At 45.9% G+C, this 12,598-nt stretch overlaps 1 protein-coding gene across 1 annotated transcript; it reads right to left on the bottom strand.

Annotated features, from left to right (window-relative positions):
* Positions 1–2,258: 2,258 nt before the first annotated feature.
* On the bottom strand, positions 2,259–11,588 carry LOC139304603 (uncharacterized). The gene is made up of 15 exons (XM_070928532.1): positions 8,169–11,588; positions 7,446–7,587; positions 7,181–7,315; positions 7,027–7,075; positions 6,587–6,723; positions 6,256–6,359; positions 6,058–6,168; positions 5,613–5,885; positions 5,290–5,369; positions 5,003–5,176; positions 3,763–3,832; positions 3,546–3,674; positions 3,291–3,364; positions 3,003–3,072; positions 2,259–2,405 (listed from the first exon to the last, which is right to left on the bottom strand). The coding sequence occupies exons 1-15, from the start codon at positions 11,586–11,588 to the stop codon at positions 2,259–2,261; spliced, it is 5,115 nt and encodes a 1,704-aa protein (XP_070784633.1).
* Positions 11,589–12,598: the final 1,010 nt, after the last annotated feature.

The following is a 12,598-nucleotide window of genomic DNA, read 5'->3' as shown; positions in this document are numbered from 1 at the left end:
ATGTTATGGATTTATTTTCTCTCAAAACTCAGCTTTGAATAGGAGCTTTAAATAGGAACCTTTGTTTTGTTCTAAAGTGTTCAGGATAGTTTCTGAAATCTTAGTCTTAGCACACGAGATCTGGTCTGACTGGAACATTTCTAAAGCTCTCAGCCACATGTGGCCTTCATCATCATCAGCAGCAGGTGGAATTTGGTTCAGTTTCTTGTCATCATTAGTTTTTTTTTTCAGAGCACAACCTCACCAGTAACTTCTCATTTAACACAAACATTAAGGCCTGCACATGAGAAAGAAATATTTTCCAGTCGTTTAAAAGAACGGGACTCTACAGTGAGGCTGACAGATCTTACTTCCTGTATGGTTTACGATTTAATTTTGCCCAACTTCCTGCTGGATGTAGCCAGAAGGAACACAGTCAGTTACACCAGACAGAAAGCGTAGTTTGTGACCCATTTTCATTTGTAGAGAGAGGCCTGTCTGACGATACTGCGAGCTTCATACATGTTGAAAACAGCAGATTTATCTGGATTTTTGGAGCCAAACACTGTCTGCACAGTTGTATTTAATTAAGCAATGTTTGCCTGTCTTCTTTGTTGCTCTGGCCATTGCCTTTTAATGTGGTCATCCTTTATTTAACATCTGCATGTGGAATCTAAACCTCAACAGTATAATCTGATTAATATTAAAAGGTCAAGCTGCCTTTAATTAAGTCCAGCATGACTGAACAAGCCTAATGTGGCACTGACACATAAGTGAGCATCAATTTGTCCTTCCAATACAGTGTATTTGATTAGCATTATTCATCACATTCATTAGGCCTATAGCCTCCCAGGAATCAAATCATCCTCATTGTAAACAAGTGGTGGGGCCACATAATGGAGTAATGACGTTATAATGTGACCCATCTGCCACCTGCTGGATATAAGAAAGAACCACATCCAAGAGTGTAAAGTCATCTGTTACATGTTGTTTTGTATGTGAGACGGCATCCAGTGCTGTGACTATAATCACACAAATATACAAATGAAAAACAAAAACATACCCTTTATACAAATATATAACTGGAAATAAATCAGCAGTGGTGAAGAACTGATTAGCTGTGCATCGACATATATATAAACACATACAGATATTTTTTACTTCAAAGGCACTTCTTTAATATTTGTTAATATGTACATCTGTACAGACAAAGTAACATGTGCCACAACCATGTCTGCTCTTTCTCCATGACAACTGGTTTACATCTAAAATTGTATATTTTTAACAGAAGAGCATTGGACTCAATCAAATTCAAGTTCTCAAATACAGTTCAAGTTCTTTGTGCTGTTTATGAACACTGAGTAACTACTGCGCCTTCATGAGACGCCCTGAAATGTGTTCAGAACGTTGGACGTTGTGACACTGAGGTCAACTAGACAAAGCTTTAACACACAAAAGCACTGCAGTCTAACATAAATAAAAATATGGCATAAATTAAACTCTAAAATGAAATTAAAAAATCATGCAGAGATAAAGTATTGATATTCAGTGCTTTTCCAGGTGGAACATTTCAAGTTCAATTTGATTCCTGGACGAGAAAGATCAAATCAATACAGAGGTCTGATCCTCCCAGTACTCACTAACACACACTGGACCTTGGTTCATTACAGGCCGGGACATCTCACCAGCGTCTGAAAATGGAAACAAACTGGGTGACCAGTCATGTGTTTAGAGGAAAAGCATCACGTGTGCCCACAGCTGCCCTGTAGACTAAAGAATAACACAGATGTATGGAAAAAGAAATAATGGCGGAACATCCTGTACAGCGAGAAAACATCAAACACACACAAACAGCAGGAAAAGAAGAGCCAGAGCATCACCAAAACAAGACTAAATCAAAATGGAACCTGGCTCTCAATAAACTGATCTGAACCACAAACCAAGAAATAAAACTTTTACACATTCTTTCCAGCTTCCTCTCTAAAAACTGAAAAGTTGGCTTAAACATCCTGAGTGGTTAGTGCCCCCAGACCCACACCAGCCCATCCTGTCCTGAACCACCCAGCAGGATTTATGAAGGGTAAAGTTTTAAGATCCAGACCTACATGTAGTGGATTTAAAGGCTGTGTGTGTCCCAACCATCTCCCTGCACTGTGAGTGACACCACGTGACTCTGCTCCTCACAGTGAATGACCAGCTGGTAGTTCGGACAGTACAATAACACATCTTCAGCTTATGAGACAAAAAAAGTTTGTTGCCTTTTTCTCCACCCAATATGATCACCGTGGCAACAGGGCTGGTTCGGACGCTTGGCCCGGGTAGGTCAGGATGTGCTCTGCCTCCGAAGAGGCGTGGTCAGCGGGCGGAACCGGCTCATTGGACGATGTTCTCTGGCAGATCTCGGCGTAGCTTAGCTTCTTGGACTGCTGGCCAATCAGAGCACAAGGTGAGGTCAGTCACTGAACTTCCTTTCCATACCGCTCTCCTCAAGTCTTACCAGTAACATGCTGGGGTCAGAGAAGAATCTTAGAGGTTTTACCTATGAATCTATTTACCATGGCATACCAAAGCAACAAGGCACATGCATGTAGAGTTTACAGGATAACACTGGTGTCAGTTGGCCTATTGTTCGTGCTCATAAAGAGTCTCGACTTTTTACATGGAGGTCAACTTCTGAATCTTAGGAGATGGGAGTCGGAGGTCCATAACAATGTCATCAAAATGACATAAATAGTATAGTTTTTGGGCCGTAAAGTATCTCTGAATTCACAGAAAAGTGTCATATAATATTATATATATATATGACATATATTATTATTATTTCCTGGCTGATTCCATTTCCACATAAAATGTATAGTGTTTACAACCTTCTAATAATGAAACTGGCATTACTAATGACAAATGACAAAGGATATCAAACCATCAGTGTAATACACTGAATTACAATATGCTACTTCAAGTAGAGTAGTTCTCAAATAAAAATAGGAGAAACTCAACACCATGAAGCAGATGAAAAGTCTTACTGTGACCGGCTCCTGTGTAAGCTGAGCTGGTTCGGCCTCACTGGTCGTCTCCGCGTGCTCCTTCACATTCCTATCGAGAGCAGCAGAACAATCTCACCACACACAGATCTGAACATAGCTGGCTCCATGACAACTGGAAAACTGACGCAAGGTCACATGTGAGATGTAAGAGCGAGGTAAGCAGAAGAAAAATGACTGGAGAAGCTGGTGCTGTGATCGCGTTACAAGTGAAAGTGAACAGTGAGAACAGAGAATCAAACTGAACAGCTGCTGGCTCAGGATACTTACTGCTGTACGATTGGCTGAGACTCTTGTGACATCATTGTTACTGATGCACACGGGCTGCTGCTTTTGACTGGACTCTGATGAACCAAAGACAGTTCAGCCATCAGTGTTGAGCATGTGTGTGTGTGTGTATGTGTGTGTGTGTCTGGGTTTAAAGTACGAGAAGAGATTCAGTTACATTTTCTAAGCATGAGACTCAGGTGAACAGTGTGTGTGTGTGTGTGTGTGTGTGTGTGAGACAGAGAGAGACTTGGTAACCTTGACATTGCCGTCAGCTGCAGGTACCGTTGCTATGGCAGTGTTTGCCGGAGGAAGAGGAGGGAAGCTCGTCAGCCCGAGCTCAAGAGGAGGAGACGGTTGACGAGGAGGCGACTGACTTACTGCATTCTACAAACACACACGCACACACACAGTCAATACACAGTCTCAATAAAGTGAACTTCACACACACTGTTAATGCTCAGAGGCTACTTACACGGTTGTTTCCAGAAGACTTCTCCCATGACCTCGGGTTCTCTCTCCTCCTCTGGCTTAAGTTTCCTCTCCTTCAGAGCAGAGAGACACAGCAGAGCAGTGATGTTACTGATGTACTCTGATTCACACTTCTGCATTAAAGCGTCACTCAACCTGCCGTATATGTGTGTGTGTGTGTGTGTGTGTGTGTGTGTGTGTGTGCACCTTTTAAGAATTGTCAGTATGTATCGCTGCTGCTTGTCCGTGAATTTAACAGAGTAGAGACTCTACAACTATAAATCACTCCCTAAATAGCAGCACCCATAGCTGTAACCACGGCAACGCCTTGATGATTAAATATAATCCCGGCATTAATCCCCAAATTCACCAGTGGTCCCTTTTATTGCTATCATTTTATTGTCTTTGTAGTTTTACCGTTTGTTGGTTCTATTGTTTTCTTGCTTATGCCCTTTTCTATTTGTTTGCTTATATTTTCCAGCTGAATCACGTTACCTTTAATGCTGTTATGACCCACTTTCCCTCCTTTCAGAGGAGCTTTATCCCACAATTCAATTTCTTGGCTGGAGTTAGATTTTAATCTTTGGGTTCTTCTAAACATGAACTGTTTGGTCCACTTCAAACAAACTGTGCTGCATTTGCTCATTTGGGCTGGTGTGAAAGCTGTCAGTTGAACCTTTGGCACAGACCTCTGGTCCAACAACAGATTTTGTGAAAGTAGATATTTTCCATCCTTTATCATTATGACATTTGAAGTGAACTTGCAGTCCCGACTAATAATGCTCAGAATCAGTTACTTCGTGAGCTTTTTGTGACACCAGCAAAAATAAGTAAACACACAGTGCTGTCAGTCAGACAGCAGGTTAGAATTTCCCCACGTGGCTCCGTCCATATGACTTTATGATGTTTACACCTCTTGATTTGTTTGTAATACGTCAGTTTCAACATTAAACGGACAAGAGTTAAAAGACAATGTTTCATATTTTTCATATTTTTTCTTTGGTTTGGTAATAATGAACTAAACTACAAGTGTGAAAGCAAACTATGTCCATCCACCACATTATTTATCCTGATAGAAGGATAATATGAATAACATTACAGTCAAAATGTAAATATTACATGAACTGTATTCGTCACGAGTGTCAGGACTGAACAGCCGTACTTGACACTCAAGTCCCAAACTTCTGGACACTGAGTCGAGGTTTAGTTACCTTCCCCGATCAGGTGTGGGTGACACAACTTGCTTGTTGGGCTCCGTCCTGCCACCTCTGCTCTGACCGCGCCTGTTGCCCCGCGACCGCCCTCGACCCGGCTTCGTCGGAGAGGAGGGGCGCTCCACCGGTGATTGCTCTGAGTGTGAGGAGTCGTTCTGGTGGGACTGCCAACGGTCTCCAGAGTTTGACCACCTTGAGCCTCTCCTGGAAGAAATTCATTATGAACGCCAGCCAATATTTTCAGTGTACAACAGGTTTCTTTCTTATAACAACAATTCAAACAACAACAAACAAAAGACAGAATGATAAGCAGCTACCTCTGCCTGTGTGAGTTATGAGGTTTGAAGATGGAAGGTGCTGAGAATCCATTCATGAAGTCATTCATCAATGTTGAAGGCTGCAGGCAAAAACAATAACAGCTAAATCACACTGCCCATGACCTATTAGCCAAAAGAGGTAAAGAAGAAACCACAGAGCTTCTGTCCACACATTCAATGAGCCACAACCAGCCACAGTATCACCTAACGTAAGACAAAGAAGAGCTATTCTTACTCTGTCCGATGCTGATGCAATAATAAAGCCTGTCCCTGTTATAATGATCACAACTTCATGTCATACATTTCGACATGAAAGGACTCACCTCAGCAGATTCTTGGTATCCTGGTGCAGCTGAAGTCCACATCTCACTGGTGAAATCATACAGCTGTTGTGCTGGCATGTGGGTGGGGCAGGGCGGCTGGAAGGTGCTTGAGGGGAAGTAGGAGCTGTAATGATTGCTGCACTGGTCCAGCTGGGCGGGTCTGTAGCCATTTTTTGGAGCGTAGGAAGTGACTGCCATGGTTTTGGCCTTTATCCTCACCATGATCGGCTTTTCCTTAAACACCCGAACCTCTTCTCTGAGGTACTTGTAGGCCTAATGACGTGCACAGAGACAGTAACGTGATTGATTTGAAAACAAAGTGATTAAGACAATCAACCTGCCTGTTTGTAACAGTCTTCCTGTTACACTGAAGTCTGTTTCAATGAAGCATTACTTCAGTGATTACAAATAAGAAGATCACAACATGTTGGGATGTGTATTTTACCTGTTGTGCGTCTGCTTCCGATTTGAATGTGATGAACCAGTTATCGTTGCTCACAAACTCGCAGCTCAGGAACTTGGGCAGGTCCTCCCCATCAAAGAGAGCCTCCACCTCCTGCACAGCAGCAGAAATATCACAATGAAACTGTCGCTTACTGACTTTACATTTGAGGGAGTTGTGTTGTGTTGATGTGGCTCTTGCCTCCTGAGGTGTGCTGTTGGGGATCTCGCGCAGGATGACGACACATCGACTCTGACTGGGCCGGACCTTCTGTCCGCACGGAGCCACCTGGACCAGTGGCATGGCTGTCAGCCAGTGAGAGAAGACATTTATCAATCAACTTTACTGCCCAACTAAACTATAAGCTAAAAGCTACTACAACCTCCAGACTAACCCTGGATCCATGTCACTGTGACTGGTTGGGTAGACCAGCTACTCACAGCATGAGGTGACCAACACTTGGCTGGTGGTAAACTTTTCACCCTGCATAAAAACTTTAATCAGATACACACACGCAGAAATAAACACTGACATTTCAGAATGTCGGAGATGAGGTCCAGGTCCGTGCTGAGATTCTTGATCTTGTCGAGACTGGCCAGAGTTGCGATGGAAACATACTGGTCGCTGTCCATCTGAGAATTGAGGTACAGGTCGTTGACAAGGTGCTCCCTGTGGAGGGACAGAAGAGCTGGTCAGAGCACATGTTGGACAGAACAAAACAACTCTATTCATTTCCTGACAACATAAGGAAAATGGCGTATTTAAACCATAGGGGGTCAAACAATAGACAGCCAATGACAGCTAGAATACCAAACATGGCACCAAACTCAATTTGGTACCTGTACTGTTTTATCAGAGCGCTGGCTTTACATTTTGAATTTTGTTTTTATGCTTAGACAACGTGTTGTGTCGTCACATAACCACAGTCAGTGATCATCTAACTTTGATGTCATGACCTCTGTGAGTTGTTACCTGGTCAGGCAGGACTCCAGAACTGTCCTCAGCGCTTCTCTGATCTCATCTGAAATCACAGGGAGGCAGTACCACATCTGAGCTAGGTCACTGTTTCAAAAAGCAAAAAAAAGGTTTTAATATAAACTTGTAAGAAACTTAATCAGACTGATACCTGTGACAGGTGGTTCACTGGGCTCTCCATTAACTAGAGGAGCTTCGGCAATCAGCGTCTGGTACTCTAGTGTGCTGGGATCTGCCTCAGCCTCCGCCAGGCCCATTTTCTCCAGCTGCAATTCTGGCATGTATCCTAAAAATCAACACCACAGCATTTTACCACCACACCAGAACCATAAACTACAAACTCTTCCTCACAAAATAACTGGAGTTAACATGTTAAATTTAGTCCTGGGGTCCAGTCAACGCTAACTCCAGCCTACCTTCGTGATTGGTCAGATTGTTGGGGAATTGCAGCCATGGCTGCTGAGCCTGCAGGTAGGCGGGGCCAGGGACGTCCAAGTTAAAGTTGGGATTGGTCCATACCTCAGCATCAGGGTTAAGGCTAGGCGCAGCAATAGGTCCCTGAAACAAAAAGACACAATGTGCATCAATATTAATCTAATATGAAAAGTTAAGTCAAATGTATTTTTTTTAAATAATAATAGATTTTTTTAAAAACATGAGTGACAGTTATTTTAAAAGAACAAATGAATATAAATGTTAACAGACTGTAAGACAGCAGACAATAGCTTGAGTGTTCAGGTGTTTCACGTCAAGGACAGACACATTTTAGATTTCTTGAGAGCTACTAGAGAACATTTTCTAATGCTCAAATGTGTAATTGAGAGTATTGAATAAAATCCACGTAACTAAATGTTGTTTAATCTCACTTCATGCTAAAACTGTAATGTGGAACAACAGCGTCATGTAACAAAGAGGCTGCCTGCTTCCACTCCAGCAGTGGGTGCTTAGTGTTGACCTGGTCAGTGTGTGTTTTAACTCTGAACGTGATCATTTATCAATAAACAATCATCTACTGAGACACTCAAGCAAAGTCTTTCTTTCCCTGAATCACATGAAAACCCTTTAATATTCTTTGACTTTTGGGGATAAGACACCACATTGGCTGCTTTCACGGTTTCTCATGTTGAGTGAACACTTACAGACTGAGTGCAGTCTGTGTGCCAGTCCCACACACAGGGTCCCTGAGGCATCACAGTGCTGTAGGGGTAAGCACCCAGCAGAGCCATAGAAGGCTGGAGCTCTGAGACCAAGGCTGGGATCTGCTCCGCGTTGGTGCCCATCTCGCTCTCACCCAGGCTGGCCTCGACCTCAGACGCGCCCTGGGCCCACCCCCCGCAGCTCTCCTCCAGACCCAGCTTGACCCAGGGGTGGGGATACAGGCGGCAGACGGAGGAGTCTGCGTCCTCTCCTAGCAGCTCAGACACCATCTCCCTCATCCCTCCTTCTCTCTCCCCCTCATCAGCAGCTGCTGACAGCTCGTGACCCATGAAGTGAATCTCGTATGACGGAGTTGTGGCATAAAAATCAATCTGACCCGGGTCCGCGGGGATCACGGTGTGGTCCAAAACCGCGGCTTTGTCATCCGGACAGCTGAAGTCATGAGGAATCATGCATGAGTCACAGATGCTGGTCTCAGCATGGACCTCAACGCTTTGGGAAGGGGTCTCCGTAGCTGAAATATTGGGAGTTTCTGGGGGAATATCACTGTCAAGTGCAGAGTGCTCCTCCTGTGACATGTTCATCTTGATCTTGTTTATTTCCTCTGAGTGAATAACATTTGATGAATCTCCAGCTTGAGGTAAACAGTCAAAAGTGTCATGCTGAAGGCTGATGTCGACTTTAGGGTTCACACAGTCAGAGGAAACACTGCAGGTTAATACGTCTGGGGGTTCAGAGGCTGTTTGAGGAGTGTGGGGGTGCTGTTCTACTGTATCTGCAGATTCATGCTTGACTGCCACGAAGGAGGGCGGATCAATCTGAGTCCCCTGTGCAGCTGTTGTCTCTTCTCTTTCCTCACACGCATCCATAAATACCTTCTCTGGTGGATTTACCTTCAGTTGGATTTGTCTGCATCCACTCTCAGGAGTATCAGCTTCAGTCTCTGGACAAAAACTGTGCTCACCTTCCTCAGAATATGTGCACAGAGACGAGGAAGAGGGGGGTGGAGTGGAGGAAGTAGTAACAGAAAGCTCACTGTCAGGTGGAGGAGGCTGTGCGAGCGGGCTGAGACTTGAATCTTCAATGCTGCTCTCGGGGTCCTCAGGGCCACGAAGAGCGATGCTTGTGTTTACAGCCGCACAGTCGTCAAAGTGCTCTGACAACAGGTCACATTTTCCATCACTCGTCTCCAGGTGAGAGGTGTTTTCGGCTGTTTCGGGTAAAACAACTGTAACATCCCCTCTCTCAACATGTTTGCTGTTCTGACAAATTTCTGGTTTTGGTGTTTTGACTGCCTGTCTGTCATCTCTGCTCATGAGGACACCCTGAAAAGGCTCGTCTGAGCCATGTGTAAGAGACACCAAATCACCTTCAGTATTCACATCAGAACTGTCAAGCTGTTCGTCACAGTCATCAAACCTGCCATCACTGTGCTCAGATTCAGAGAAAACAGGTTCAACATCTTGACTAGGAGGCTTAAAGCTGCTCAATTCAAATGTTGGATCGTTGGAATTAACATCTAGCTTGTCAGATGCGACAGAGTCACACGGAGATGTGGTTTTTAAGTCTGAGAGGGGTTTCAGGTTTGTGTGGCAGGAGAGGGCAGTCAGTTCAATGGGCAGTGATGACACAGCTGAGATGGTGGAAAGTGAGGACACCTCTGTAAGAGTCGTATCTGCTGTGCCGCTGTGACCAGCATCACCCTCCTCACTGTGGCTTCTACAGACACTCACGGGGATAGCCTCGCTCTGCTCGATCTGTGCTCCAGACGGAGGCAAAGCAACCTCCTCCTCCTTGTGCACCAGCTTGAGGTTGAGGTCAAGCATTGAAAAACTGGGGCTGTGACTGGAAAAAACCAGTTCAGGAGTTTCAGGTGCTTGATGTGAACTTTGGATGTGCTGCTCTGTCAGGTCAGACTCATGGATCTGATCGTCTAGAGGATTAAAGTCCACACTCTGATCCAATTCTTCCTCCTGGAATTCCACCACCGTTTCCTCTGTGGCACTGAAGACTCCCTCTGCTGCTCCGTGGTCCCCCAAGTACACACTCTCTTCTACTAAACACACACACTCCTCTGTAACCATTATCTCCTCTGATCCCTCCACGGTCTCCTCCTCCACACATGCACTTTCATCTGTGTGTGCCGTCATCAACATGTCATCCTTGGACTCATCTGTGTCCTTTGCAGCTGTCTGGCAGTTCAGATCTTCAGACTGAGGACTGTCCTGTGTGGACGTCTGAGGTTCGTCGCTGTTTATCTGACTGGTGGACGGGGGCAGTGGGTCACACAGAGGGTCTACCAGCTGTGGAGATAGAACAGGGTGAGGTGAGGTGGTCTGCTCTGCTGAACTGTCTGAGTGTGTCTGTGACAGGACGGTGGAAGACTGTTCTGCAGCATGTGATTGTGCTGAAGCTGGCTCCTCATCCTGTGATTGGCTGGTCATTTTAGATTCTGTCACATACAACTGGTCACAGACTGTGGATGCCTCCGAGTGCGACTGGCTGGAGGTCGGAGACTCCACTATGCAGGGCAGAGCAGCTGTTTCTACTTCAGCTGTGTGCAGTGAGTGCGTTGCTCCAGCTGTTTGGGATTGGCTGTGGACGTGGACGTGGTCATGTTCAAGGTCGTCGGCGTCAATGGAGCATATGCTATAGAAGCTCCGGGTCCTTGTCTCGAAACCTTGACACAGTGTTGTTGTGACGACACAGGCGTCCTCGCCTTCCTCATCCTTGTGCTCGACTTTGGGGGAATCCCGCGGTGTCTCGTGACACACGCTGACCACCGGCGGCGGCTGGTCATCCGACACCTCACTCACTGTGACGCTGCCCTGGCAGTCAGCAGAGGATAACCTGGCGGGAGCTGACCAACAGCTTGACGGTTTGTGCCGCTTCTGCCCGTCTGGGAGCTGATTGAACCACAAAGCCCTGAGCGTGGCATTCTCCAAAATCTTCTGTCGGGCTGGACTCTGCGTTGGCACCTCCATATACGGAGCCGGCTCACAGCTGGGCCTGGCAGTGTGTGTAACGCCTGCCTCTGCGTCCGTGTCTATATGTATGTTTGTGCCGGTTGTGATAATAATAGCCCCCTTCTCCTCGGGAGTGCTCGCTGGTTTAAGGTCCCTCTCACTCCTGCTGTCCCTGCTGTCCACGGCCACCTTTGTCCAAACTTTGTTGTCCAGTTCTGGATGTTTTTCCTCATCTTCCGGAGGCTTCCTCTGGGCCGGTCCGTCTGCCACACACGTCTCCTCTTCGTCTAAGCACACATGCTGAGCTACAGCTGCGGCGTGTTGCCTGACCTGCTCTGTCACCTCATTCGGCCCATCGTGGAGCGGGGGCTGTAACAGACTGCTCCTCTCAGTCTGCAGGCCGGGGTTGAGCTCCTTACTAAAGCAGCACCCCATCTTCTCCGGCCTAAAGTGGGAATAAAACACAAACTGCTATGGCCAAACACACTAAGAGCCTACACAACACGAGACAAAATCATGAGCCGCTCCTCACGATGGCTCGGCCACATGCAGAAAGAGAAAAGACCCTCTGCTCCCCCCTTTTTCGCCCCCTCCCCTTCCCTCCCCCTTTTCCCCTCCCCTGCTCAGAATAGCAAATGTGAAGGAGCTCACATGTCCCTGCCACTCAACAGAGGACTACACACCACTTTGTGTGTGTGTGTGTGTGTGTATGAATGTATGTGGGAGCCCTAGTTAGGCTACAGTTTGAGAGGGGTCAGCACATGACCCAGTGGCCACCAATCACAGAGCAGTAACGCAACTCCCCCTTCCTCTTTCCTCCCATCCCACCATTCTCTTCTCTTTCCCTCCCACTGATACCTTTCCATTTCACTTACATCAGTTTTGCCCTCACTGCTTTAGCTTCCCCCCTCCCAACCTCCTTCCTGCTTCCCCACTAGCAACTACTTTTTACTATTGTTTTACTATTTCTGTCTACTCTATACGTACATCTGTTGCATGTCCTGAAAAGGGGATCCCTCCTCTATTTCTTTTTTTCTCCCTCTGAAAGGTTTTTCTTATCCTAATCCAGGGTCTGAGGAAAGAGGGTGTTGTTTGCTGTACAGATTGTAAAACCCCTTGAGGCAAATTTGTGATTTTGGGTTATATAAATAAAACTGACTCGACTTTCTAAAAACTAAAATCTGTTCATGTATCTAGAGACTGTGCAGTGAGAAGTCCAGACCAGACTGCTGGGTAGTTATGTCAAGTGCTGTAGGCGTGTCTGTGTAGTGAGGATTAATATCACAGTACCTGGTAGAAGTAGTAGTATCCAGGGCTCAGCGCTCCGAGCGATAACTGCACCTGTAGATCAGCTGGACACTGTGGGTTCTGGTCTGACGTCATGTGACACAGGCTGGTGGGTAACTCAAAAGTGCTGCAGCTGTCGATGGTCACCACGGAGACTG

The sequence above is a fragment of the Enoplosus armatus genome, chromosome 21 (genome assembly GCF_043641665.1).
Source record: "Enoplosus armatus isolate fEnoArm2 chromosome 21, fEnoArm2.hap1, whole genome shotgun sequence".
Lineage (NCBI taxonomy): Eukaryota > Metazoa > Chordata > Actinopteri > Centrarchiformes > Enoplosidae > Enoplosus > Enoplosus armatus.
This window is presented reverse-complemented; position numbering and strand designations above follow the sequence as displayed.

Bases quoted from the DNA above. Each gene is read 5' to 3' on its own strand.
- LOC139304603 (XM_070928532.1), bottom strand. From the start codon at position 11,588: ATGGGGTGCTGCTTTAGTAAGGAGCTCAACCCCGGCCTGCAGACTGAG. The intron at 7,076-7,180 runs GTATCAGTCTGA...CTGTGATTTCAG, and splicing joins CAGTGAACCACCTGTCACAG to ATGAGATCAGAGAAGCGCTG. The intron at 6,360-6,586 runs GTCAGTGTTTAT...ACTGGCTGACAG, and splicing joins CATCTCCGACATTCTGAAAT to CCATGCCACTGGTCCAGGTG.